Raw genomic sequence first — 23,892 nt, forward strand, 5'->3', positions numbered from 1 at the left:
TTTGACAAATTTCCAAAGTAATTGGTTTTTTTGTTTTTTCTTTTTTTACACTGAGTGAACTTAAGTCAAATAAAGAGAATCTTGCAAATGGAGTCTTCCAAGAAATTCCAGACAGGTCAAATAAGGACAATTCTCTGAGAATGAGGCTTTTAAGGATCTCTAAACACATTCTTTCACCCTCCAGTTACTGCCAGGCTCCAATTTTCACTGTGATTATGAGCTATTGATATCCAAGGCTAACAGTGCTGGATGGGGATTATGGGAATAGAGCTATTCTGAGAATCAGTCATTTTTCTTGAATAAGTACTTCCCAAAATGCTATAAGATTCTGGTTATTTCTAGAGTCCATAAACAGTTAATTGCAGCCAGCATTGTGGCTCAGAAGGTTAAGTTGCCGCCTATAACGCCAGCATCCCACATGGGTACCAGTTTGTCTTGGCTGCTGCACGTCTGATCCAGCTCTCTGCTAATATGCCTAGGAAAGCAGCAGAAGATGGCCCAGGTGTTTGGGCCCCTGCCACTCACATGGGACACACAGAGTTATAGACTCCTGGTTTCGCCTGGCCCAGCCCTGACTGTTGCAGCCATTTGGGGAGTGAACCAGGAGACAGAACACCTCTCCCTCTCTCTGTAACTTTTCCTTTCAAATAAATAAAGAGATAAATCTTTTATTAAAAAGTTGATTTTGATCAATTTTCAAGGAGAAAATTTTCAGAGGTTGTTACTCCACTTTTTTCTGAGAATTTGCATTTGCTTTTAAAATTTTTATTTATTTGAAAGGCAGAGAGAATGTTCACTTCCCAAAGGCCTGAGACAGCTGGGGCTGAAGCCAGGAGACAGGAATGCAATCCAGATTTCCCAAGTGGGTAGCAGGAATTTAATTATTTCAGCCTTCTCAGGATCTGCATTAGTAGGAAGCTGGAGTCAGGAGCCACAGCTGGGAATCTTACCCAGTCACTCCAGTGTGGGAGGGAAGCCTGTTAACCACTGAGCTAAATCCCCACTCCTAAGAGCTCACATTCTTCAATTCTGGTGACTACTGTCAGTTCTTTGAAAGCACCTTCCCAACATGGTTGTCGAGGATAAAATATTGGCTCATGCATAGTGTAAACAATTTACTGGCCAGCGCCGCAGCTCACTTGGCTAATCCTCTGCCTGCAGCGCCGGCACCCCAGGTTCTAGTCCCGGTTGGGGTGCCGGATTCTGTCCCGGTTGCCCCTCTTCTAGGCCAGCTCTCTGCTGTGGCCCGGAGTGCAGTGGAGGATGACCCAAGTGCTTGGGCCCTGCACCCGCATGGGAGACCAGGAGGAAGCACCTGGCTCCTGTCTTCGGATCGGCCCAGCACACCGGCTGCAGCACGCCAGCCATAGCGGCCATTTGGGGGGTGAACCAATGGCAAAAGGAAGACCTTTCTCTCTCTGTCAAAAAAAAAAAAAAAAAAAATTTACTAAACACCAACCTATCTATGGGCCCTAAAGTTAATTAGACATAGCTGTTCTCTCAAGGCACTCTCAGCTGGTACCTAAGAGGATAAGCAAAACTAAAATTCAGGGTAGGATTGCTACATCCTAGAAGAAAAAAAGTAGCTCAAAATGCTAAAGAAGTTGAGTGGACATGTGGCTGTAAAGAGTTAGGATGACTTTACAGATGGACGTTTTCAACATTTATGATATGCCAGAGCTGATGTAGCATCCTCTGACTCCACTCTAACAGTCGTAGCTCAAGAGAAGAAAAATCAGATCAGATGGAAAATAACTGATTCATAGCCCATGGTGAGAACAAGTACAACACAAAAAGTCTGTATCTCTGACTCTCTCTCTTTCTCTGAAAGTCTGTATCTCTGACTCTCTCTCTTTCTCTGACACTCTGCCTTTCAAATAAGTAAATAAATAATCCAATTTAAAAAGGCAGATAAAAGCACGAGGTCTAACAATGCTGAATTCAAACTCTCATCTGTTAAAATATGTCTAGAGCCCCATAGAGCTGTACCCATCGGAGTAGGATGGTTCACCATGGTTTTCACATCCCATCCATCACCTAGACTTGGAGGCTTATAGTCAGTTGCCTCATATCATTGCTTTCATACAACTGATTTCAGCTGATGCCAAAGAAAGCAAACTTTTTTTTAAAGATTTATTTATTTATTTGAAAGGCAGAGTTACAGAGAGGCAGAGACAGAGAGGTCCTCCATCTGCCAGTTCACTCCCTAGATGGCCACAACAGCCAGAGCTGGGCTGATCCGAAGCCAGGAGCCAGGAGCTTCCTCCAGGACTCCCAAGTAGGTACAGGGGCCCAAGCACCTGAGCCATCTTCTACTGCTTTCCCAGGTCATAGCAGAGAGCTATATCAGGTGGAGCAGCCGGGTCTTGACCTGGAGCCCATATGGGAGGCCAGCGCTATAGGCAGCAGCTTTACTGGCTATGCCACAGTGCAGGCCCCAACTCCAACTCTTTTTTTTTTTTTAAAAGATTTATTTTATTTGAAAGACAGAGTTATAGAGAGAGGTAGAGACAGAGAGAAAAGTCTTCCATCCGCTGGTTCACTCCCCAGATGGCCGCAAACAGCCGAGGCTGCGCTGATCCGAATCCAGGAGCCAGGAGCTTCTTCTGGATCTCCCATGCGGGTGCAGGGGCCCAAGCACTTGCGCCATCTTCCACTGCTTTCCCAGGCCATTGCAGAGAGCTGGATTGGAAGAGGGTTAGCCAGAACTAGAACCAGTGCCCATATGGGATGCAGGCGCTTCAGGCCAGGGCGTTAACCCGCTGAGCCACAGCGCTCTTTCTTTTTTTTAAAAAGATTTACTTTTATTTATTTGAAAGGCAGAATTACAGAGAGAGAGAGAGAGAAACAGAGAGAATGAGATCTTCCATCTACTGGTTCACTCCCCAAATGGCTGCAACAGCTAGGGCTGGCTCAGGCCAAAGCCAGGAGCCTGGAACTCCATCCAGTTCTCCTACTTGGGTATCAAGGTCCAAGTACTTGGACCATCTTCGGTTGCTTTCCTAGGCACATTAGCAGGGAGCTGGATCAGAAGTGGAGCAGCCAGGAATCGAACGAGCACTCATGAGATGTCAAAATCTCAGGCAGTGGCTTAATCTGCTAACCCACAATGCCAGCCCCATGAACTATTTCTTATATCTATACTTCAATCTAAACAGTGAAAAAATAAATGCTAGAGGAGAAAAAGATAGTATGGTTTAAGAAAAATGAGAGATGGCACATTTTTTTGTGTGTGGCAATGAATGTATTTCTACATATTTAAAGCCTTTACACATCTGACCACTGTACAAACTATGACCAATATTCCAAAGAGATGAGAAAATCAAACGATTTGACAAAAAACCATCAAGTTGAATGTTGACAAGGTTAAAGTATGAATATGAATAAAGCAGATATGTGTAATGCCTCTGAAATACAATGAAGTATGAAGTGAAAAAATATCTAGGCACCAAAACTTCTCACAGATAGTAATTAATAACAAAACATATTGCACACAACAAAAATTATGTACCTTAAACAAGGGCAATTAGGTGCAACGTTATGTCTAACCAAAAAGTCAATGCTTAGTGTGCGGAAGAAATGACAGGATTTAAAAGGTCATGAAGTACTTAAAGTAACTTGTTGCATTTTCAATCACAATTATTTAGAACAGATTAAAAGTACATGACACAGCTGGCCATGTTTATTTGCTGTGTCCATGAGAATTTTCATGGATTTTCATGAAATTTCATGAATTTTTCTGTCCATGAATTTTCATGGACAAATTAGATATCTATGACAGGCATGGCATCAAGAAATGACATGTTCATGTGACCAGAGGTAATAATTCCACTGGAATGCAGTTGTCATGGTTAGGAACCAACAACAAAAAAAAATGCAGTGTTTTTATAAATGACACAGGTCAAGGATACAATCACATGGGGTGAAAGTTATTAGGGCCAGCACTGTGGCGTAGGGGGTAAAGCTGCCACCTGCAGTGCCAGCATCCTATGTAGGCACCAGTTCGAGTCCCAGCTGCTCCATTTATGATCCAGCTCTCTGTTACTGCCTGGGAAAGCAGTAGAAGATGGCTCACGTCCTTGGGCCCCTGCACTCGCATGGGAGACCAGGAAGAAGCTCCTGGTTCCTGGCTTCAGATTGGCCCAACTCCAGCTATTGCAGCCAATTGGGGAGTGAACCAGAGGATGGAAGACCTCTCTCTCGTACTCTCTCTCTGCCTCTCCTTCTCTCTCTAACTCTAACTTTCAAATAAATAAATAAATAAATAAATCTTAAAAAAAAAAAAAAAGTTCACTGAACACCTGGAATAGTAAAATTACTGAAAACCCATTTGTGATTTAGCCTTCAGACAGCTGAACAATTTGCACAAGGAACAAAACATGATAACAGTGACATTATGTGGTTCGGTCATGCGCTATAGAAAAAAATTTTGAACTGTTCAAAGAAATACACATTTCACCATAACAGAAAATTCCTTCCTAGCTCATCTGCAAAAATAAGATTAAGACTGGGGTTGAGATCCTATCCATTTAAATGTAAATATTCCTCTGCAAGGGCTTCTCCAAACAGACCAACTCATGACTCTATCTGCTTCTTCTTATTGAAACAATTTTTTGGAGAAAAGAATGTATCAAGACAAATGCTTATTAGCATCTACAGAAAAATCAATTTCCAGAATTGAATGTTAGGTGTAGACTATGTTTCCCAAATTATGGAAAGACTGAATTCCAATAAATGTTCTTTTACTTCAAAACTGACTAAAGAGATTAATAGTGTTTTTCTGATTAATAATATTAGTAATAAAAAGTGAATAAAAAGCAACAAACAGAACAGTGCTATATGATACTGAAAAATAGATGGCAAGATCAGTGCTCTAGAATTCTCAAGTATCTCAAAGCATAATCATCCTAAAAATAAAAACAGGGATTATCTATGTTGTGACAAACTTTCACATGGGTACAGGTATTTTCCATCATGAGTGACTGAAATTAAAAATTAAATATAGCACCTAGTTGATAGGCAAGATTGTACTGTTTTCAACAAGAGATGGGGAGCTTATAGTTCTTTTTTCTTTTTCTTCTTTTTCCAGTTTCAGATAGTCATATCTTGATACAAAAGAGGTTTCAGGGTTGGTGCTGTGGCATAGAAGGTAAAGCCAATACCTATGATATCAGTACCCCATGTGGGTGCCAGTTTGAATCCCAGCTGCTCCCAGGAAAATGGCCTGGGAAAGCAGCAGAAGATGGCCCAAGTGTGTGGGCTCCTATCACCCACATGGAAGACCTGGATGACGATCCTGGCTCCTGGCTTCAGCCTGGCCCAACCCTGGCTATAGTAGCCATTTAGGGGTTAAACCAGCAGAAGGAAGATCTGTCTCTATAACTCTGACTTTCAAATAAATAAATATTTTTTTGAAAAAGTTTCCAAAAGAGAAAGAGTTAGAAATTTGAATAACTTAGTGATTAAAATATTTTATTTTCAACTTTTGTAAGTTCTAATATCATACATGCTTAATGTGCTACGTTGTTATATCAAGGCTGAATTAAAATAAAGTAGTTTCATCATATCTCTGTTGTTTTATCTTCTATCAGCCTGCACCGTTCTGCCCTTGGGTTTGGAAACCTTTCCTATCCAAGCTCCCAACTGATTAATAAAATGTCTCATATTTCAATACTATAAAGTCTTACATCTCTAACCAGGGAGGAGTTTCCTGCTGGTAGGCAGAGGATAATACTTCTTTTCATACTTAACAGAGCCAGAAACGCAGAGTGTTCAAGATACCTTTCCAGTTATCTGGTGCACCCATCTCTCCTTTGTGGATCCGTCTGTGCTCCTCCTCTGCTCACCTCCACAGTTCCTTGGTCCTTGAAACCTCATTCCACACCTAGAACAAGGAAGGAGAGAAGCATGAGCTCAGTCCACAGGCTGTTAGCACTTAGACAGGTACAGCAGAGGGAATGAAGAACTAAACCCAACCTGGCCACTGAACTCAGGAAAACTCACCATGGCAAACTAGACACACACTGGACAATCAAAAAGGAGTAAGAAACCTAAGAATGACCAACTCAGTGGGAATGAAGGGCCAGCTGAAGCTCTGCAGGGAGAGGGAGAACACTCAGGCAAGGAATTACTTGTGAAAAAGGTGGGCAAGGGGCTGGTGCTGTGGTGTAGTGGGTAAAGCTGCTGCCTGCAGTGCCGGCATCCCATATGGGCACCAGTTCGAGCCCCAGCTGCTCCACTTCCAATCTAGCTCTCTGCTATGGCCTGGGAAAGCAGTAGAAGATAGCCCAAGTCCTTGGGCCCCTTCACCCATGTGGGAGACCTGGAAGAAGCTCCTGGCTCCTGGCTTCAGATCAGCACAACTCCAGCTGTTGCTGCCATTTGGGGAGTGAACCAGCGGATGGAAGACCTCTCTCTGCCTCTCCTCTCTCTGTAACTTTGACTTTCAAATAAATAAATAAATAAATATTTTTTAAAAATTCCTATTAAAAAAAAGATTATTGATCAAGTGCCACAGGATGAAAAGTTTTGTCTAGAAAAAATTACTGATCAAATGTCAAACGATGAGATGGTTTGTCTAAGAGAACAGCTGAAGCACTGCAGGGAAGAGAGAACACTTGGGCAAAGAATTACATATGAAAAAGGTGGGCGAGGGGCTGGTGCTGTGGTGTAGCTGGTAAAGCTGCCGCCTGCAGTGCCGGCATCCCATATGGGTGCCTGTTCTAATCTCCTGCTGCTCCACTTCTGATCCAGCTCTCTGCTATTGCCTGGGAAAGCAGTAGAAGACAGCCCAATCCTTGGGCCTCTGCACCCGCATGGGAGACCCGGAAGAAGCTCCTGGCTCCTGGCTTTGGACTGGTCCAGCCCCAGTTGTTCTGGCCAATTGGGGAGTTAACCAGTAGATGGAGGAACTCTCTTTCTTCTGTCTCTCTCTCTCTGTAACTCTACCTTCCAAATAAATAGTCTTTAAAAAAATAATAATTTTTTAAATGTTTTAAATAAAACCCAAGTACTGTTTCATGATGGTACTTTAAAAAGTCAGTGGGAAAAAAAAGGAATTACAAGTTTATTTTGAGGGGCCGGTGTTGTGGCGTAGTGGGATGAGCTGCCGCCTGCAGGGCCAGTGTCCCATTTGGACGCCAGTTCAAGTCTCAGTTACAACACTTTCGATCCGGCTCCCTGATAATGTGCCTGGGAAAGCAGTGGAGGACAGCCCAGGTGCCTGGGTACCTGCACCCATGTGGGAAACCTGGAAGAAGCTCCTGGCTCCTGGCACAGCCCTGGCTGTTGAGGCCATTTGGGGAGTGAACCAGTGGGTGGAAGATTCTCTGAAACTCTACCTTTCAAATAAATAAAATAAATCCTTTTTTTAAAAAATCAGAATATACAAAAAAGTTTATTTTGGTGCGAAAAAGTTTGGAATTCATGCAATGTTTTTCATAATACAAATTTTCCAGGAACTTTGTGAAATGCCCTCATGTTTCTCTAATAGAGAATTACAGTATGTAATATACCTTGAAAAATAAACGCTAACCACCTGTGAGAATCCTTTTGTTAGCCCCTTGCCTTCACAAGGAAATTAAGAGACAGGGGTTACTGACCTCATGAAACCTCGGAGGAAACGATGAGCATGAAAAGTTGGTGCTACCAAAGGGTATGAGGTATCTCCCTTTCAAATTCTTCCCTAACATGGCCAGCGCCGTGGCTTAACAGGCTAATCCTCTGCCTTGTGGCGCCGGCACACCGGGTTCTAGTCCCGGTTAGGGCGCCGGATTCTGTCCCATCTGCCCCCCTTCCAGGCCAGCTCTCTGCTGTGGCCCAGGAAGGCAGTGGGAGGATGACCCAAGTCCTTGGGCCCTGCATCCACATGGGAGACCAGGAGAAGCACCTGGCTCCTGGCTTCGGATCAGCGAGATGAGCTGGCCGCAGTGGCCATTGGAGGGTGAACCAACGGCAAAAAGACCTTTCTCTCTGTCTCTCTCTCACTATCCACTCTGCCTGTCAAAAGAAATATATATATATATATATATTCGTCCCTAACTTACCCCTAGCCCACTGCTGAGAAAAAACAGCCAGGGATCCCATTCCAGATTTGTGCGCGACCCCGTGGCAGACCTCAGGCAAAACACCGTGCTATTCCTTATCAGTAAAAATGGGAATGAAAATCTAGTACTTTACTGTATGCATTTAAAGAAATTACTCATGTGAGGGCTGTTTATTCATCTTTTTGCAAGAGCGTATAATAAAATATTTTTAAGTTCTTTGGGGAAATCCATTTACACGGCAAATATTTACTGAGGGGACGCCAAGCGTCCAAGCACACAGCGCCCCGTGTAAAACACACACTGTGCTAGACAGAGGGACGCAAAACAAAATTCCTCCCGACAGGGCAAAACAAAGCACCTGCCTAATACAGGCACTTAGGACAGCCACGCTGAGCGCCTGGGACACAGGCTGGAGTGCGGACCGGGCGGCAAGTCCCTCAGCAGGTGTCTCGGGAGCTCGGCCAAGGCCGTGGAGGAGCGCGGGCTGTGACGACCCCCGAGGACCACCTCAGACCGCACCCCGGCGCCACCGCCGGAGCGGCGAAAGCCAAGGTGGGGGGGGGGGCAGGACAGTGCGTGAGAGGGGAAGGTACAGGATCCCTCGGCCACCCTCAGGCGGGGAGCCCGTCTGGTCCGAGGAACTCTCTGGAACTCTGAGGCAGCGCGCTCACCACCTGAGGGCCACGAGCGCCTCCGCGCGTCACCGACGCCGCTACCTCACGGGCGGACGGGGCAACTGCGGACGCCCTGGACCCGCCCAGGGCAGACCGCGCGTCCCCTTGTCCACCTGCGCCGCACACAGCAGGTGCCGGGCGTCTAGGAAGGAGAAAACGCGCCGCAGTACGTCCGCTACCAGCCGCCCCGCCCCAGCCCCGCCCCGCTCGGCTAAGCCACGCCCACCCCGCCGTGCGCCTGCTTCCGCCCCCTGGCCTGCGCCGCAGCCTCGCAGCTTAAACCGCTACCCCAGCCTTATTCTGCCGCCCCACCCCGCTCCCCACCCCCTATGCCGACACTGACCCTCCCTCTAACCCAACCCCTGTTCATCTCTGCACTTGCACCTGCCCTCACCTAGATCTTGCTTGAAGCCTTTCCCCTAGACCTCAGCTACCCCAGTGAACACGTCCTGACCCTGTTCTTCAGCCTTGCCTGGTCTTGCCCTCACCTTACCACATGTGCCCTCTTTGCCTTCTTGTTCCTACCAGCAGGTGAGCCTTCAGCGCACTCTGCCGTTCCCCTGGCCCTGGCTTCCTCTGTGGCGTTGACCACATCCTGGCCCTGGTTCTAACCCTCAATGACCCATCTCCCTACAATCAGCCTTTATGCTCGGCTTTGGTTCTGCTCATGCCTTGCCCATAATCCTGACCCATACCAATACCTGGCCCAGGTCTTTTCCCTCGACCACAGAACTGGCCCTGGGTCCTATATTGGCCCTCACTGTCTTGCTGTCACTCTCACCTGAACTTGAGCCTAGCCCTCTGTTCCTCACTTCAGCCCCATCCTCACCTGACCTTCACAGTGACTCTCAGGGTCCTTCTTACCCAAGCCCGGCTCTTGTCCTCCCTGGGGTCTGTTAACCTCGGCACTGACCCTGGGTCTCACCCTGGTCTTTTCCTATTCTTGGCACTGACTCTGGACATGACTCTGCCTTGAGCAGGCTGGTATCTCTACCCACCACAGCTTACAGTCTGCAGAAGTCACAGCCGGGGAGATGAAGAGGCCAGACTGTGAAGACATTGGACTCTCCTGAAAGCAACAGCTTCCCGCTGAATGCTGAGGCCAGTGGCTGCCCTAGTGTCAGTCATCTCCAGTGCTCACAGAGGAGTCGACAGATGTGAAGCATAAAACAAACACTTTAAGAATAAAGACTCGCTGAGATTAAATTTCTCTGGTCTGCTTTTATCTCTGAACTAATCCACACCTTCTTAGTCATTACATAACCTTGTACTAAATTTTGACACCTGGTTAGTAAATCCTTCCCACATCTCCTCCTCTGCTTCATCCTCTTAGCTCTTTGCATTTCCATTTTTTTAAAAAGATTTTATTCATTTATTTTGAGAGGTAGAGTTACAGGGAGAGGGAGAGACAGAGAGAAAGGTCTTCCATCCATTGGTGCACTCCTCAAATGGCTGCAACGGCCAGAGCTGTGCCCATTGGAGGCCAGGAGCCAGGAACTTCTTCCGGGTCTCCCATGCAGGTGCAGGGGCCCAAGGACTTGGGCCATCTTCTGCTGCTTTCCCAGGCTATAACAGAGCTGGATTGGAAGAGACACAGCCAGGGCATGAACCAGCATCCATATGTGATGGCAGCACTGCAGGTGGAGGCTTAGCCTACTACACTACAGTGCCAGTCCCTCCATTTATTTTTTTAGAATCATCTTATCAAATAATTATGAGGCCGGCACCGTGGCTTAACAGGCTAATCCTCTGCCTTGCGGCGCCGGCACACCAGGTTCTAGTCCCGGTCAGGGCGTCGGATTCTATCCCGGTTGCCCCTCTTCCAGGCCAGCTCTCAGCTGTGGCCCGGGAAGGCAGTGGAGGATGGCCCAAGTGCTTGGGCCCTGCACCTGCATGGGAGACCAGGAGAAGCACCTGGCTCCTAGCTTCGGATCAGCGTGATGCGCTGGCCGCAGCAGCCATTGGAGGGCGAACCAACGGCAAAAAGGAAGACCTTTCTCTCTGTCTCTCTCTCTCACTATCCACTCTGCCTGTCCAAAAAAAAAAAATTATGAAATAAGAAAAAAACAGAGGTAGCACATATTGTATTAGGATTTGCTGAGTAAGTAAATTCCAGGAATGCCAGTTTCTTCATTTGCATAGCTGCATTTGGCTCAGCCTCACCCCAAGGGAGATGCAGGTGGCTGTGGCTGCATCCCCCACTTGCCCATCATGGGCTTGAACTTCTGTCCACCTCACGTGCAAATAAACACTCAGACAAGTGCCGCCCACAGGAAGCCCTCAGGGAAGAAGTAACTATGGTCAGTTACTTCCCAGTGACCCCCAGAAAACAAGGGCCATTAAACGATGCCATTTCCCTTGATAGGAGCAGACACAGAGCCAGAGCCACTTAAGGCCTTCATAATAAATCCCAAACACTGAACTAGGGTGTTTAATGTCCTGAGAACAAAGCCAAACCCAACCTTCGTCCCACTTGAGTTTTCAGGATGAGGACATCTCTTTTCTTTCCCTGGATGATTCTTGATCAGGAGGCAGTGCCCTGGGGACCTGTACCCAGGCAGGTGTCACCACTCTGTGTGGTGGTCCTGGACAGCAGGTGCAGCTCGCTGTTTGTGTTGCTGAAGTCGGCAGCACACAGATGTGAGGGACACAGAGCAGGGGCCACAGGTCTCCTCAGCTGAGCTGGACATCCTCATCGCCTTGGCTGGGAGCATGGCCTGTGCCTCTTTGAGACCAAACCTTACAAGGCTAAGAAGCAGCACATGAAGAGAGTGGCCCAGTGCGGCTTTGAGAGTCCTTGGAAGGCTGTCTGGCAGGAAGCTGAGGACAAACAGCCTGCGTGATCCTTGGAGGCAGGTGAGTAGGACCTGGGCCAGCATCTTACCCTTCTGGAATGAAGGGCCGGATCAGCTCTGGGTTCAGCAGTGACTCCTCGAGAGGCTGGTCCACGTGGAACTCGTGGACATGAGGAGGCCCTGGGTGGGCCTTTGGGGCAGGTCCTCCTGGGCGCTGGGGAATGGGCAGCTCAGATGGGTGGGCAGGCAGGGGAGCTGTGAAGAAGTATTGATGCAGGAGGGCCTGGGGGAAGCAAGAAGGGACAGCAGAAGAAAACCATTATTGCCTTGTCTGCAGCCTCAAGCCAAGGGCAAGGGGCTGACCCATGCATTCAGGTGATGCAGCAAACCTTTCTGAGTTAACTACTACATCTAAACACCATTCTAGAGCCTGGGCACAGCAATGAGCAAGACAGACAAAAACCCGGCCTCATGGATAGATGGTGGGGGGGGGGGGAGATAATAAATAAGATCAAGTAACATGCATGGTACACCAGAAAAGGATCAGTGCTATGGGAACAGAGAACAAGGGCTGGGGAGGCTGCAGGCTGTTGAGCAGTGAGGGCCTCCCATGAGGCGAGTGAGCAAAGGCCTGCGAGGTGAGCCAGGGCGGGGGAGAGGGGGCACAGGAGGGCCTGATCAGAGTGCTGCAGGCTAGGAACAGATGTCCACAGACCCCAGGGAAGCATCCTAGTGTGTTCTAGGATATGGAAGCAATCCTGGGGCTGGAGAGGAATCAGCACAGGGAACAAGAGTGGGCAAGGTCCAGAGGTGACTGGAACCACAGCAGGGCCTGGCAGAGGACGGGGTGTGACTTACTCTGCTCAGTCAAGGTCACTCCTCTGCCAGGTGGAAGAGAATACAGGGGACGAGGAGGGATGCAGATTCTGGGAGGCAACTGAGCAGAGAGGCGAACAAAGCCCACAGGCGCTGCCACAAGTGGGGACCCCCAGGGTATGCACAAGCACGGGCTGCTGGTGCCAGCAGCGGAGGCAATGAGAGGCCAGCAGGCCCGCAGGGACCTGTCTGCCTGACAGCTAGGCCCTGACACCCTCTGGGAAGGGCTCCTCGGTGCTCACCACCCTTCCCTGCCTTCTAGTCACAACCAGCTTTTCGGGGTCCTTACCCTCTAGGCCGCTGCTCACCATTTCCCGCTTCAGCAAACCCCTCTTCAAGCTTAAACCTCGCCTGTCAGGCAGGTTGCCTTGGCCCGCCCTGCACCTGGGGCTACCACCACACTCCTGCCTGCCTGGAGCCCCAGATGCAGGGCTGCTGTTACGATGCCCGGCACATGCTAGAGCTGAGTGAATGCTGCTGAGGAGAGAGCACGCGAGTCCTCAGTGACTTGGCTATGCCTGCCACGTGGCTCAAGGCTCAGGGCAGCCTGAGACCCCCACACCAGACGTGCACTTCCCTGTGGACAGGCATGCACCCTCCAACAGGTCACTCTCTCTCCTGCTGCGGGTGTCCAGCGGGCTCTGCTCATGAGAGGCACACTGGCCTGAGACCCCTGTCCTGGGTATACCCATGTACAATAGGTTCTAAAGGGTGCTGACTTGGGGAACCATGGCTACCAAGTGCAGAGTCAGGACAATAGGGAGCTGATGGAGCAGCCCAGGGCCTCCAGCCTACCTGGGAGGCCGGGATGCGCTGGCGAGGCGGGTACAGCAGGAACTGACCCAGCAGGTCCAAGGCCTGAGGAGACGCATCCGGCAGCACCTCCTCCAGGGCCACAGGTGCCTGCTCCTTGAAGGAGATCTTGTTGTAGTCGGGCAGCTCCGTGATCTCCTGAGACCCAAAGAGGAGGGAGCGCCTGAGAGCCCGCGCCGCCCTCACTGCTCAGCAGTACCAGGTCTCAGTGCCTCGCTGTCTGTTCTCTCATCCACCCGGCCCCACCATCATCCACTCACACTCCCTGACCCTCCTGGGCATCTGCCCCAGGCCCAGCTTGCTGAGATGCTGTATATGCCAGGTGGGTAGGACAGGATGGGGGAACCCTGGCACTGGGCCTAGACAGTGGTCCCTGTTGGTCAAGGGAGGCTGGGGTCATGAGAGAGAAGGTGCAGGGCAGGGAGCAGTTACTTGCTGTTGTGGACTGGAGCAAATCTGCCCCATACCCTCCCCACCAGGGGCCCCTACAAACCGGCCAGACTTGAGGGCTGGGGGTGCCCAAGATGCGAAGCACGCAGCAAAGCTGTTCAATGTCGTTCTCACCCGGGAAGAGGGGGGACCCATTCAACAGCTCCCCCATGATGCAGCCTACAGCCTTGTGGGTACAGAACACTGAGCAGATCTTATGCCACGGGACAGACCTCCCACACCAGCTCCAGCACCTCACACCAGGGCTTCATGTCCACAGGTGCAGACTCTCAACCAAGGACCTCAACCCTAGAACACAAAGCAAACCCCAACAGCCCTGAGACCTCTCAGAGCCTCATGCTCTGGGACACGCACACACACACACACACACATACTCCTCTTTCCACAGCAAATCTACAAAACAGCTCTGAATCTCAGATGCTGGGGTACCACAACCATCTGCTCCCCAAAAAGGCTCAGGGACTTCACACCCTGGGACACGGGTGTTGGACTAGATGGGCAAGGCCATATGCTTGGGTCTTAGTCCTACACACGCCAGCCAGACAAGAGGCTGCCCTCCGGGACAACCACTTTTCCTCCCTCCCAACCCCAGGCTGCTCCAAAACCCTACTGAGGACAGATCCTAACCCTGCCAGGCAATCTGGAGCTCACAACGGAGAGGACACCTGAGCCTGGCAGGAGGCTACGACCACGTGCCCCTTGCCTGGCATGGGAGTCTCACCACAGGTCAACACCCTGGTCATACTGGCGGGCACCATACAGGAGCTCGGGTGCTCGGTACCACCTGGGAGGAAGAGAGCTGGAGGTCAGAGCCAGGCCACCAGTCAGATGGGAGTCTGTCCTAGGTCACCCAAGCCCCACCTGAACCCACAAGCAATGTCGGGCAAGGAAACCAGAGCATCTCTTCCCCCAAGGGAGGGCAGGGGATCTGCTGCCCCTACCTGGTGGCCACCTGGTGTGTGTAGAGGCGGCTGCCATCTGGAGAAAAGACCCGGGCCAGGCCAAAGTCCGCAATCTTGAGCTGGCCTGAGGCACTGATGAGCAGGTTAGCAGGTTTTAGATCCTGGGGGTATAAAAGGAGGCAACAGTCTCTTCATACCTGGGGATGATGGCCTAGGTCAGCTCAGACCCCTGATGCTCACCTGAAGGCCCTGGACCCTCTGTCCCCTTCTGACCACAGCTTTATAAGGACTAGCCCACCCCAGCCCGTGCTGGGACTGACCCGATGCACGATGTTGTTGGCATGGCAGAAGGCGACGCCCTTGAGCAGCATCTGCAGATAGCTCTTGACTTGTGCGGGGGCCAGCGGTCTCTGGGCATGGCGCACCACCTCGGCCAGATCTGACAGCATGAACTCAAAGGCCAGCACGAAGCCTGCGCCATGCGGAAACACGGCCTTCAGCTGCACCACCTGTGGGCAGGCATCCCGTAAACCTCCTCTGCAGGCAGAGATGGCAACACGCGACCTGAACTCAGAACCAGGATGCTTAGCGCTCATGCTGCTCTGCACTCCTGAGCCAACACAGGACCCCACCCCATGCTCCTGGAACACTCAGGAAAAAGGTCTGTAGAAGGTCACTTGGTGGGCAGCATCCCCACCCACCCACCTGGACATACACACGGCACAAGCAGAGTTCTTCCTGTTTCCTTGGCAGCCATTAAATGCGAGCACCAAGGTTAGGGCACCAGGATTCACACCTGCCCAGTGCTGGGACAGCTAAAGACACATCACACACCCTGACGCCAGCAGTGAGTCAGAAGACCATGACTAACAAAGTGCCAAGTGTGCTAAGTGTGATAAATGGTTGATAAATAAACAAAGGAGATTCGTTCAGGGCTGATACACACAAGACAGACAAATGAAGGTAATTCAAAAAAGTCTGGAAAATAGAATTTTAAAAACTTTTTAGTACAAAAAGTGTTTGAAATCTATAGTTTTTTCACAACATGTACCTTTTTAAGAACTCTTTGAAGACTTCTTGTATAAGAAGGTGATGTAATTCTTCAACTGGAGAAAAGGATTCCTTATTTACATGGGGCAGGGGCAGGGGCAGGGAAGGGCTCCTCAGGGAGTCAGTTACACAGAGAACTGGGAAAAAGCAGTGGGCAGTGGGACACCAGGTGCAAGACCTCAGTGGGTGCAGGAGGGGGGAGGGACAGGGACACTGGAGGTGGTCTGGGGGAAGAAATGGGTCTGCTCCGCTCTGTGCCTAGGAAGCTCTAAGAAATGACTGGACAGGGAGGGTGGCTGGAGATGGGCACAAAGCAACTGTGCCCCAAATGTGAAGAGAAGCCCCTGGGGTTCTCTAAGAGGGGAGAGGACGATTCAATTTCCATTCTGGACAGAACCCTCTGAACTCTCGCCTGGGGAGCAATCTATAGGTTGGTGCAATCTTTCTGGTGAGTGGTGAGGGTGATCCAGGCCAGGAACCAATCCAGACTATGTTTTAAAGAACCTTCGGGAATGCTGACCACTGGGCACAGGGACCACATCACCGCCCTCCCTATGGAGCTCTCTCTCCCAAAATCAGCTGTCTGGAAGTTCTTTTGTTTTTCCTGAAAAATTAGAATGGCCGTATTGCTGCTTTTCTGGTAGTACATATTCATTTCACAGATCAAAACACATGCACACAGACAGTACACAAAATTATAAGGGAAACCTCTAGCACCTGCAGTCCATCTTGGAGTACACTCTACCAGACTTTACAGTAGGCAGGCACACACATATACACACAGGTAAGTGTTTTCATACAAAACAAGGATGACAAAGAAAGCTTTAGAACATCCTTTTATCGCCCAATGTATCATGGACATCTCCAGAAGACAATGAACACAAGTCACGGGACCACAGAGACTCTGTCACTTGGCAGGAGACGAGTTCTATACTCCAACATGGACTAAGAGAGGACCACAGAGAGTAATGACGCTGGGGGTGTGAGAGGTCCCTCTCACTGCCATAACTCTTCCTGGCAACTTGTCACAGCACAAACCACATCAGACAGATCCCATCACCCCAACACCACACTTAAGTTCCTAGGAGCTGGGCTGGGCCAGCTCCTCTCTGAGCCATCAGAACAAACCCAGGAAAGAGGCCCCAAGGGCTGAATGTCTGGACTCCACTGAGCAGCTGAGGGCCTATGAGCAGGTGACCCATCCTCCTCCCACTGCCTGAGAAACACATTCTGAAACACACCATGCATAGGGGCAGAGGGCTCAGGACCACAGTGGTGTCAAGCACTCGGCACAGCCTGCAGGACACATGAGGAGCTCAGCAAGTGCTTTCTATCCCCATCAGAAATCACTCAATGCTTCGAGAAGCCGAATAAGTGAATGAGATCATAAAGAACTAGGTGCTAAACCCGAGAGTAAATGTGTGAGGAATTGGATGAGCGAGGGTGAACAAGCAGACACAAACGGCCTAACTAAGGGATACGGAGGAGGCAGACGAATGGGCGGAGTGAGGAGCGCAGGGAGGGAATCCTGGAGGCGTTTGAAGGGGTGGATGAGTGAGTGAAGGCAGGAGAGAGTGGGAAGGATCGAGACAGGAAGCGAAGGCGGTGCCGGGCCCCCACTTACATACTGATTGTCCTCGATTTCCTGCAGAGCCTTGATCTCCCGCAGCGCCTGGTTGGGGATGCCATCCTCCAGCCGACGCAGCGCCACCTTCTTGAGGGCCACGATCTCGCCAGTCTGCACAGGAAAGAGCGCGGACACTGCCAGCCCGACCCCGGGAGGGAGGCAGGCAGGGCGACAGACAGGTGTGAGAGGGGGAGGCTTCGTTAACGGGGTAAACGGGAGCCACGCCGGGGCTCAAGCCGGGGCCGGAGGAGCCGGTGGCGCAGGCGCCGCGCCCACAACCTGTCCGAACACAGGCCGTGCCCCCCGAGGCGATCCGAGCAGGGGGGCACCCGTTCTCACCTCCACGTGCTTGGCCTTGAAGACGATGCCATGGGCGCCCTCGCCGATGCGGCCCAGGATGCAGTACTGGTCCATGGGGCGCCCAGGCTCCCAGCCCTGCCAGCCGCTCCGAGCCCGACGCGGTCGCCTAGCAACACCGCGGCGGGCCTCCGAGCGTGCCACCGGGGACCAAGGCGGCACCAGGCAGGGACGCTCTCCGTTCTAGACCCGACTGTCTTTCCTTTCTCTCCGCCGTCCCGCAGCAGGGCGCTTAACCCCGCATTAAGTCACCCAAGCACGGAGAGCGTCCTGGCGTCAGGCCGCGGAGCAATGGCTGCCGGCCCAGCGTCACGTGACGGGGCAGGGGGCGGGGGGGCGGGAACGTGGGGGCGGGGCCACACGCCCGGGGCGGGGCCGCGGGGAGGGGCGGGGCCGCCAGGCGAGGAGGCGGGGTGGGTGTCTCACCCCGCACGCCGGAGGCTCCCCGCCTGTAGCACGCATGTTGCGGGTCTCCGCAACAGGCATGTCTTTCTGTCGGTGGTGACGGCAGGCGGGCTCGGGCTGCGGCGTGGGGAGGTGAGCGCTCCCTGTCTGGCCATGGTCCATCAGCGCCGTGAACCCATACCTTTATACCTTTCAGAGGGCGGACTCTGACCCTGAAAGGACCGAAAACACAGGACGCCTCTATGAAAAGACCTTATTACACACAGTAAGACAAATGCAAAATGCATCTACAGTTTCCTACCTCGCCAATGGAATATGATGTGGGTTTACAGATAAGTGAAGATTTTTTTTTTATGTACAGGGATGGGAAGGTTGCTAAGATTGTTAAGGAGGCAGGCTGCAGGACCTGATAAACAGAGTGCCACCGACTGCATAACAAAAGCAGGAAAGAATAGGGATTGCGGTGTGCATCTAGTGCAGCAGTTAAGAAATCACGCGGCATGCCTGCATCCCATGTCAAAGTGCCTGGGTTCGAGTCCCGGCTCTGCTCTCGCTTCCAGCTTCCTGCTAATGTGCACGGTGGGAGGCAGCAGTTAATGGCTCAAGTACTTGGGTCCCTGCCACCCACCTGGGAGACTCCCATTGAGATGGGAGCTCCTGGCTTCCACCTGGTGTAGCCCCCTCTTGCAGGCATTTGGGGAGTAAGGAGGTGGAAGATTTCTCGCTCGCTCACTCTCACTCTCTTCTCTCTCTGCCTCTGAAATAAATAAACTTTTTTAAAAATATTTTATTTGTGAAGATAGATACAGTAGTAGAATGGGAAAATGATGGTTTTCAGAAAATAACATGGGGCAGGGGCTGGATATTGATCCAGATTTCATACCATCGCAAAGCCAAAACCATGGTCTCAATGGCCAGAGCTAGGCCAGTCCGAAACCAGGAGCCAGGAGCTTCCTCAGGTCTCCCACCATCTGTCCCACTCCGGTGGGCAAGCTCTCCGCTGACCATGGCTTCAGACTGTGAGTTCCTTCCAAGGACTGCAGGCTCCTTTCTGGGGGTGGGCAGTGGGAGGAGCTGGGGATCCCGGATGCCTCTCTTTGGTAATGTGTTGTAGGCAGCACGTCCCACCTGGTGTGGCTGCCTTCAAGCTTACTTTACTCAGCTTAACACATAGAGGCTAAAAGACCAAGGGGAACCTGGAAGCTGCCTTGCAGGCATTCAAGAGGAGGAAGAGGGCATGAGTGACAGGAGCATTTCACTGCAGTCGCCCACAAAAGGGAAAATGCTCCTGAGGGCTCTGAATGGCTGTGAAGAGGAGGAGGTCAGCCTGAGCAGGGGCTAGAGTTTTGCCTAGATCTTGTATTTTGTCTGTTTTCTTCCTCATACTAAATTCTGTTTTGAGCTGACTCCCAAGTCAATGGGGAGTCTAACCAACTCCGATGGACTTACGGGGGCCACACTAAAATCGAGGGTTGGGGGTTTTCTCAGCTCACAAGGGAAAATGCAAACATTAATGTATGGAAATTCTTTGACTTCAGATTTTTCTCTCATGAAACTTACTTAGGTTTTGGTTTTTGGTATCTCTTAGTATGAAGACACTGAAAAGCTCATGGAAAAAATAGAATCAAGTTTATATTGGTGCAAAAGAATTTTTGCAATCCATGTACAAAGGGGTCTTCATAAAGGTCATGAAATACACATGTAAAAACATATGCATCAATTTCAAAATTTGTTAGAACCAAAATAAACTTACCTTTTAGTTCCACTTTTCCAAAAACTTTTTTTTAAAAAGATTTAATTAATTTATTTGAAAGGCAGAGTGACATAGAGAGGGGAAGAGAGAGAGAGCAAGAGAAAGACATCTTCCATCCCTGGCTCACTCTCCAAATGTCTGCAATGACAGGGGCTGGGCCAGCAGAAGCCAGCAGCCCAGAACGCTATCCAGGTCTCCCAAAAGTGTAACAGGAGTCCGAATACTTTGGCCATCATCTGCTGCTTTCCTAGGTGCATTAGCAGGGAGCTAGATTGGAAAAGGAGCAGCTGGGACTTGAATTAGCGCTCATATGGGATGTAGGCTCTTGTAAAAGGTGGCTTAACCTACTGTGCCACATCCAAGCCCCTCCACAAACTTTCTGAAGTACCCTCCTATTTGTATTTTGGTGGCAAGCAAAGGACAAACATTGATAGATTTGACATAATCCACAGGTTAACAGGCTGCATGTTAATAGGTGTCTTGGAATAGCCAGCCCGTCACTGACACATCAGTATCAGTGCCTACAAGTTGTGGTCACAATTCACATTTCAGATGTCCCCAAACTTGTGTGAGGCATGCTGACTTTGTGATATATTTATGATATGCGTGGAACTCACAATAGCGTGGTAAGGAGACAGTCTGGGCAGACTCTGGGGCTCTTCTTCGGGTTTATGCAGAGGTCTCCAGCAGCATGGCAAGACCCCTGCAAAGCGCCCTGAGCTTTCTCACTGGGCTGCAGATTCCTCCCTCACTGGGGGGCTGCAGTCCTACAGTGAGCTTAGAAGAGACTGCCTGGGTCCCTCTTGAGTGTTTTCTCTTACATTGCGGCTGTCCCAGCACTCAGAGGCCAGAGGCGCAGGAGGACCAAGTTTGACCAAGATCAATGCAAGATTCTTATTGAAGCCTTTGAAAAGGACCAGTATCCTGGTATTACTGTCCGAAAAGAATTGCCCATATTGACACAGATTCCTGAGCCTCAAATCCAGGTAAAGTGTAGATATGTCTCTTTAGGGTGCTCTGGTCCCTGGGGTGGTGCAGGAGGTGGAATTGAGTGTATATTGGTACCTATTTTTCCACAAACTTAAAAAAATCACTTTTGAGTTAATCTTATCCATACTCCAGGGAGGTTCACATCATCCCCATTCAGTGGACGGGAAAATAAAGGATCGAGATGTTTCGTAATTTAGGTTACAGCTCTGGCAAGGGATAGTGTCTAAATCAATTTGTGTGGCCTATATTTGTCAGTTGCCATGTAAGAAATTAAAACTGAGACACTTAAAACTACTCACTGATGCATTTTTAAATAATTATAATAAAAACCATTACCTCTTAAGTGACAATTTTTCCAGCAAAGCAACCATGTTCTCAAAGCTGGAAAATTTAGTGGATTGGCAGTAGATGGTCACAGAGGCTGGATTCTCGGGTCAGCTTCCCAATTCCGTTTTTGCATGGAGAGAATGGGGGCTGAAAAACAAATCATGTCTGGATGTTGTTGTAAAGGCAGTTCTGACGGGGCTCTCTGACCAGATCTGTCCCTGAAGTCTCAGTCTTGGGAACTTGTAGTCCCCAGGGGGCTGAGACCACTTGCAGAGAGTCTGATGGGCTTAGCCTGAGTGCAGCCTGGGAACTGGCTTTCCCATACTCCCAGGGGACCGAAGTGTGAGGGAAAGTGTGTAAGGCCTGAGAACCACTGCCCTACATTAACTATCTGAGAGTGGAGCCCTGAAACACAGAGGTTCATTGAAAAGCTCCCGCCTGTACCTGAGGGTTCTGCCCTAGGGCAGCGATGGTCAACCTTGGACTCCATCAGTGCCCTATCCCACAGTGTTTGAATCAGCATTCTTAGGAGCGTGGCCCCAGCACGGGCAGTTGTCCTTGGTGTCTATAAGAGATCAGGTCCAGAACCTGCTGTGGGTATCAAAGTTTGTGGACTCTTGGGTGCTTTATATAAAATGGTATTAGTGTTTGCATAGAACCTAGGTACATCCTCTCATATACTTGAAATCATCTCTAGATTACTTATAATACATAATACAATATAAGTACTGTGTAGATAGCTGTTATACTCTACTGTTCAAGGAAAAAAAAATCTGTATGTATTTAATACAGATGCAATTTTTCTCCCAAACATTTTCATTCTGCAGCTGGTTGAATCTGCACACAGAGCGCCTGGGGGTGTGGAAGCTTTCCAACTCCCGAGTGACCCCAGTCTTCAGACCACCCGCTCTGTGCTGCCCTTGGCCTTGTCCCCACTTGACTGCCCTGTGACCTGTATGACCTGTATCTGATATATTGATCTGGCCCTAGGGAATTCTGAAATACTTCCAGGTGGTTGTTCACAGCACGCCTTTCAGAGAGAGGGGTCCCCCATTCTAGCAGCTGTCTCTGCTTGCTATGTCTGTCCCCCTCCCACCAATGGTCCCCTGTGGTCTGTCAGCTTCTCCCAGGCAGGCCTTGTGTCTCAATCCCTGTTTTCTTCCCTGGCCTTTGGGAGGTGCTTGATCAAGATGGTGCAGTAAATCAAGACCTGAGTAAAGGGGGAGCATCCTGGGAGGGTTTGTTTTGCGCCATGCACTCTTGCATGTGAAGAGTTTTACTTTAAACCTATCACAACCCAAAAGGGGAAAGCATGGACAAATTCCCAAGGCCAGATAGAGGGAGACCTGGAAGGTGAGGGCAGGACTTTCTGTGTTTAGGAGTTTCCCAAGCTAACTTCTCTATCTTCTTTCCTATGGAACCCTTCTGTTCCAGTTTATACAAAATGAGCCAGATACCAGAAGTTGAGACAGTCCCAGGTTTGGAAGCAAAGAGCAGAGAAAGTCTTTTATCATTTGGCCTCAGGGAAATGCAAAGCAAGGGAGGGAGGAGCAGGCACCCTTTAGACCTCCTGAACACTTTTTTTTTTTTTAAAGACTTATTTATTTTTCTGAAAAGAGTTACACAGAGAGAAAAAGGAGAGGCAGAGAGAGAGAGAGAGAGAGAGAGAGAGAGAGAGGTCTTCCATCCACTGGTTCACTCCCCAGTTGGCCACAATGGTTGGAGCTGTGCCGATCTAAAGCCAGGAGCCAGGAGCTTCTTCCAGGTCTCTCACATGGGTGCAGGGGCCCAAGGACTTGGGCCACCTTCTACTGTTTTCTGAGGTCATAGCAGAGAGCTGGATGGGAAGTGGAGCAGCCCGGTCTTGAACCAGTGCCCATATGGGATGTCAGCACTGCAGGCAGCGGCCTTACCCGCCACGCCACAGCGCTGGCCTCCTCCTGAACACTTTTTTTTTTTTTTTGACAGACAGAGTGGACAGTGAGAGAGAGACAGAGAGAAAGGTCTTCCTTTTGCCGCTGGTTCACCCTCCAATGGCCGCCGCGGCCAGCGCACCGCGCTGATCCAAAACCAGGAGCCAGGTGCTTCTCCTGGTCTCCCATGCAGGTGCAGGGCCCAAGGACTTGGGCCATCCTCCACTGCACTCCCGGGCCATAGCAGAGAGCTGGTCTGGAAGAGGGGCAACCGGGACAGAATCCCAGCACCCCGACCGGGACTAGAACCTGGTGTGCCGGCGCTGCTAGGCGGAGGATTAGCCTGTTGAGCCACGGCGCCGGCCCTGAACACTTTCTAATCCTTGTCTCCTTGAAGCCCAAACAACACTACAGTGTAGGACAACCTCATGACTATTTTACAGACAAAAGAACAGCTTCAGAAGTTAAGCAAATGGTTCCCAGTGACGGCTTGTAGCCCCTGGAACCAGCGCAGGAAATCCTGACATTTTATAGATCAGATACTTACTGTGGCACTGCTTCAGGTTCCTTGCAGGGGAGAAAAGCAGGATTGTTTTTGGCAAAGGGCCAGCAGCGAGGCCCCGCCCAGGGCTGCTACGTGTCTGGCAGAGAGCAGGTCTGTATTTCTGGGAAAGTGGAAGAATTGAGCCTTTGTCTTGCAAAAAAATGTTGGGTAAGTCGTTATCTCCTTGCTGTTGGAAGTGCACAGGGCAGCCCGGGGCTGGCGCTGTGCTTACAGAGGCCTGGGCTGCCCTAGTGTTCCTGGGACTGGGGAGTGAGTGGGAACCTGTTCAGGAGCTGGCGACTGGGCTTTATGGGGTGCCTTGCCCCAAAATGCTGAGCAGGCAGCAGTCTGATGGGAAAAGGAGAAGGGGT

At 50.3% G+C, this 23,892-nt stretch overlaps 1 protein-coding gene across 1 annotated transcript; it reads right to left on the minus strand.

Moving 5' to 3' along the window:
• Positions 1-9,085: 9,085 nt before the first annotated feature.
• On the minus strand, positions 9,086-17,902 carry LOC133754800 (cyclin-dependent kinase 20-like). The gene is made up of 9 exons (XM_062185194.1): positions 17,572-17,902; positions 17,230-17,343; positions 14,876-15,064; positions 14,595-14,716; positions 14,375-14,437; position 14,281; positions 13,697-13,819; positions 13,186-13,341; positions 9,086-11,797 (listed from the first exon to the last, which is right to left on the minus strand). Exons 1-9 carry the CDS (start codon positions 17,644-17,646, stop codon positions 11,600-11,602), a joined length of 1,041 nt encoding a protein of 346 aa, XP_062041178.1. The 5' UTR covers positions 17,647-17,902; the 3' UTR covers positions 9,086-11,599.
• Positions 17,903-23,892: the final 5,990 nt, after the last annotated feature.

Source organism: Lepus europaeus, unplaced genomic scaffold, assembly GCF_033115175.1.
Source record: "Lepus europaeus isolate LE1 unplaced genomic scaffold, mLepTim1.pri SCAFFOLD_29, whole genome shotgun sequence".
In the NCBI taxonomy this organism is placed as follows: Eukaryota; Metazoa; Chordata; class Mammalia; order Lagomorpha; family Leporidae; genus Lepus; species Lepus europaeus.